This window comes from Habropoda laboriosa, unplaced genomic scaffold, assembly GCF_001263275.1.
Source record: "Habropoda laboriosa isolate 0110345459 unplaced genomic scaffold, ASM126327v1 scaffold110, whole genome shotgun sequence".
Lineage (NCBI taxonomy): Eukaryota > Metazoa > Arthropoda > Insecta > Hymenoptera > Apidae > Habropoda > Habropoda laboriosa.
Window position 1 is genome coordinate 30,470 of NW_017100243.1, and position 4,781 is coordinate 35,250.

The window sequence follows — 4,781 nt, forward strand, 5'->3', positions numbered from 1 at the left end:
TCAAAGGATAATCACGACCTTAGACATTTTCTGTCTTCTTTTAAAATAAGTTTTTAAGGTCACGTTCATTTTTTTTTTTTTTTAGGTCTCTTAGGGGAAAAATATAGGGTTAGTGTTTTGAATACTTTTTTAAAGGAAAGAGAAAAAATATAAGATCGTTACTTTGACGATCCTTTGAAACAGGCAAAAAAAATTTTAATCAGTCCACTAATATCCGTGGTCTCGTTAGGTGAGCCACCCTGTATATCCTTCAGAAGCGTCAGCTTCAAAAGATTAATTACGGTTGCAAGTGATAAAGTAGGATCAGAGAGTAAATTTGACTTGTACTTATTAAACCAATATTTAAACATACAATGAAATATATTCGACGCAAATTCGAAATTATTAAAACACACTTTTTCACGAAAAAATACGCGATGTTTAATCGTTGAAACGAAAACAAATTGGAGCGCGATTAAAAAAAATCCCGGAGGTTGCCAGAGGTAATTAAAACTCCATCCAATTCGTGTAATGAAAATCCCAGCCACTCGGTTCGAAAGAAAGAATATCCTCTTTTAAGCGGTCCGTAATGAAACGGACGGTCAGTTTAATCTCCGCGAACGTTGAATATAGTTAATTTAATCGTCGCGATATCTTCGTGATTCCATCTACTCGCACAGTTCTTTTTACCAGAGAACGAAAGGAACAAAGCAGCTTAGAAACATCGTTGACCGAGTTTTTTTTCTTCGTCGATCGTCAATAGAAATACTACAAAAGCTACCCGCGACACCTACTTCTCTTTTTTTTCTTTCGCTCTCTTCTGTTAGCTATATTTAGAGGCGACACCCACGTTCCAGCACTTTGTATTCCTTCAGCCGCTTTCTAACCGATTCCTTCGAACTCTGAACGTCGAGCTTCATTCAATATTTGCAGCAAACAACGTGTGCCGGTCCATTGAGAATTTCCCTCGTGGATTCCAATGATTCTGTGAAGTGTTGGAGCATTTTCGATCGTTGAAACGGGGGCTCGATCACTTGAACAGTAATGAAACAGAAACACAGCCGCTAATCTATCTCTTATCTCGAACAATTTCTCGCTAAATTTCTCTCTAAATATCACAGGAAAATAGAACACTTCGATATTCAATCTTTTGGAATAAATACTTCTTTTGTTTTCTTTTTTTTCACATTAGAACTTGTAGAGCTGTCAAATCATGAGCATTGAAAATTCGAAAAATTTCCCGGAGAGTCCTTGTACCTTCTACAGCCAAGGTTTTCAAACACGAGCTCTTCGAAGTTGTAGTTTTTCCATTTAGAACTTTCCACGTCAGAATTTCTCAGCACTCGACGTCCAAGGCTGGAACACTTTTCGCCAAACTTTTTGAAAAATCACAGATCAAAGCATGCGCGCCCTTGAACTTTCATAAATGTGAAGTTTCACGGAGATGCTCGAAACCTGCGTCCCACACACTCAACAATCCCCAACGAACGCTCGTTTCCCTTAAAATCAACTTATCCTCTTGAAAAACCAACGAACGAATGTTTCTCCTGCTTCGTCCACCTCGTTACATTCATTCAACTTCCAACAAACTGCATAGAACGCGATTCAATCGCCCCGTGACAATCGCGTCGAATTCGCTCGTTTCCAACTTCGTTTCGACGGAAGTCGAACGCGTGTGGATTAGAATGACGAGAAATCGAAGCTGTGAGAGTGAAATGTACTAACTTAAGGTGTCATATGAAACTTCATTGCGTTTCAAGGCAATGAAAAATCGAAGGTTTTCGAGTGAAATTTGCCAGCCGTGAAAGATGTGAAAATTCATTGCGTTTCAGAGCCACGACGTCGCAAGACAAACATCTCAGAGCTAGTCTACAAGTTCCTCACGCTCGATGGGGGCAAAGAGGGTGGAACAGTAGCGTCGTCACGAGGCAGAGAAGCTCAGAGGTGCCGCTTTTGCAAGCTACGGAAACGCCACGAAGTTTTGGATTCCCCGGATTCCCGGACCGCCGGCAGTATGGCCAACAAACGAAAGGACTCGAGCAGGAATTCCAGGATCCATCGTGTGAAAAGGCACCAAACCTCCAGGGACCACACGCTCTCGGCCTGCATGCAAAAATGCAACGGAGGGGAAGGTTAGGGGAACGAGAATGGTTATTGTGTTTGGGAAAGGAACTTCTGCTGCATGATGCAAAAGAATTTGGGAGACAGTGAATTTTTTTTTGTTATTGAATCTTTTATTCATGTTGGACCACTGTCATGTGAGATTTTTGTATGTTGGAAATAATTCTAAGATTTGCATTTATATTTTATTTTTTGTAGTTAGAAATGTTTAATATTAATGATTTGAAAGTTGCTGAAGAAACGGAAGCTGTTTAGATTATTATCTGTGTTTATTCGAAAATGCATGATAGTGTGATAAATAATTTGATATATTTAGTATTTAGTAATTGATTTGATCGTAATCTCTCCTCGACCAACATTTATCACGGCTTCGCTACAATCGAATTGTTCGATGAGCGTAAAAAAGGTTAAGCAATTTCGATTATACCATTACACAAGGACGATCAAATGATTAATTAACGTCACGGTACATTATCGTTAGGAGAGCCGATTAAACTGCAATCCGATCTGCCATGTTTCCCGAGTAATTCATTCATGCAAGAAATATACTCTTTAACGATTTCCTTTTTCCAACCATAATTAACATTTTTACTACCAACACCATTGAATCGTTCAAAAATCGTTTCACATTATTATGAAACACAAAATAAGGGTGATTTTTCACTTATTGTTGATCCACTTTCACAATTACCGAAACATATATCCATTGCTATTTATAATTAACCACTCAGATCTTTTATCATTACAGGGGTGAAGAAAATGAAGAAATACATCCAGAAAGCAATCGACTTCGGCGTGGAGTCTGGCTACTTAATTCCAAAGGACGCGGCGTATAAGCTGCTCCGTGTTTCGTCGGACCTCATGAACGACGGCAATTACGCGGGCAAAGTCCGAAAGTCGGTCAGCAGGGTATCACAAGTTAGGGACAAAAGTCCTCGTCGAACGCCGATTAAATTCGAAGATTACGAAGTGCAGGAAGCCAGAAGGCGTCGGAAGAGAAGAAGGAGCGGTCGAAGGAGGAGGAGAAGATCGAGGAGCGGATCCAGAAGACGAAGGAGATCACGACGCAGGCGCGGAAGAAGGCGCAGCGGGTAATTACGTTGAATTAACTTCACTATTCTGTTATTAACAACGATGTGTCACCATCGGTACTACACTTTCCTTTTCGAAATTCGAAATTTCGTTAAAAAGATATTCTTTCGTATTGCCTTCGAGATTACATTGAGAGGACTTTTTTATCATCGCCAGGTAGACGTGAGATTTAAATCATAGATAGTTCTCTCTTAGTCATTTTTTCTTACTTTCGATAGCAGCGAAAATATTATAACAAGAGCGTCAAAAATTCAGCACAATCGATATTTTCCTATAATTAAACACGTTAGTGTGACATGACAACGTCCTTTCAAGGCTCCGTTAAAACATGCAATTTTCCTGCGATCAAAAGTATCGTCATAAAGTGTTTCGCAGCTGATACAAGCTCAACGTAGAACAATTTTTGTGAGACAATTCCTCTAACGTCACTGCCATCACTCGTACTCCAGAAAGTTCTATGCCTCCACCAACGCAAAAACTTTGCAAGTATTATTAGCTGTACGCTGCAAACAACTTAATTCACGCTCTAGGGACACTATTTTCAGCTCCTTCGAACGTGTCCCCTCTTTTCCTGGAAAACTGTCCACGTAAACTGACGTCACCAGCGTGATCCTAATTTCGACCGCGAAGTCGTAGTTGGTGTTCAAGGGCAATCAGTGATTGTTCGGTCGATTAATTTCAGATCTACGCACGAGCAGGTGATTGACAACGAAAACGACAACGAATACGAGTATAACAAGCAAGGGGAGAAGAAAAGCAGTCCTGATAACGCGAACAGGAAAGAGAGTGACGAACAACAGAATCAGTCAGACGGAGAGAAGACGGAAAATAAGAGGGAGGACGACGGCTCGGAGGATGTTTCCATGGACGAGGACGAGAGCGACGAGGAGGACGACGAGAAGAAAAGGGACGAGCCCACCAAAACGTAGCCGTGTGAACGTGTCGCAAAATTGATCGTGTGCTGGGAGAATAATTGTTATTTTTACTTTCGGAGAATGTAAACAAAATTTCAATTTATTCGACATCATCGAAGTAACTTTGAAATTATTCGTCCTGTGATACTTTTCTCTAAACTTACTTTAGCTATTAGCAATTATTTTGTAAAAACATTTGGCAAATATATTTTATGGTCGTGGTGTCTTATACGAGTATACAATTATAATATACATGTTTCCTGGATAATAAAACAATAGTATCGTCAAATCGTGTATTTTATCCTTCTTCAGATGGAAATTGAGAATGTCTCGCTACTTAAGAAATGACACAATACAATTCGTTTTCGAAGCAATTTTATACGACCGTATTTCATCCTAGGAACGATATCACTCTCCTAAACTCCGAATCCACGTGAAAATCGAATTACTCGGCATAAACAGCCCACACTTCCAGACGTCTCTCCTTAGGCTAAAGACAACAGCGATAAAACATCCTTATCCTGGTACACCCACGTGAATTCAGGCCATCATGCACGTTGCCGGCGCACCACGGCCCTAATTTCCCTCTTCGGCCCGTCACATCGATCGTAACTCCTCGAAAATTGTAGACCTGCGAGGATACCTCGTGCCACGGGAACGTTAACCCTCAGACTG

The 4,781-nt window shown here is 40.5% G+C and overlaps 1 protein-coding gene across 1 annotated transcript; it reads left to right on the forward strand.

The window, feature by feature from the left end:
* Positions 1 to 2,859: 2,859 nt before the first annotated feature.
* On the forward strand, positions 2,860 to 4,121 carry LOC108572115 (U4/U6.U5 small nuclear ribonucleoprotein 27 kDa protein-like). The gene is made up of 2 exons (XM_017934306.1): positions 2,860 to 3,191; positions 3,875 to 4,121. The coding sequence occupies exons 1-2, from the start codon at positions 2,860 to 2,862 to the stop codon at positions 4,119 to 4,121; spliced, it is 579 nt and encodes a 192-aa protein (XP_017789795.1).
* The last annotated feature ends 660 nt before the right edge of the window (positions 4,122 to 4,781 follow it).

Coding starts and splice junctions, on each gene's coding strand:
- LOC108572115 (XM_017934306.1), top strand. CDS start 2,860: ATGAAGAAATACATCCAGAAAGCAATCGACTTCGGCGTGGAGTCTGGC. Junction 3,192..3,874: donor CGCGGAAGAAGGCGCAGCGG/GTAATTACGTTG, acceptor GATTAATTTCAG/ATCTACGCACGAGCAGGTGA.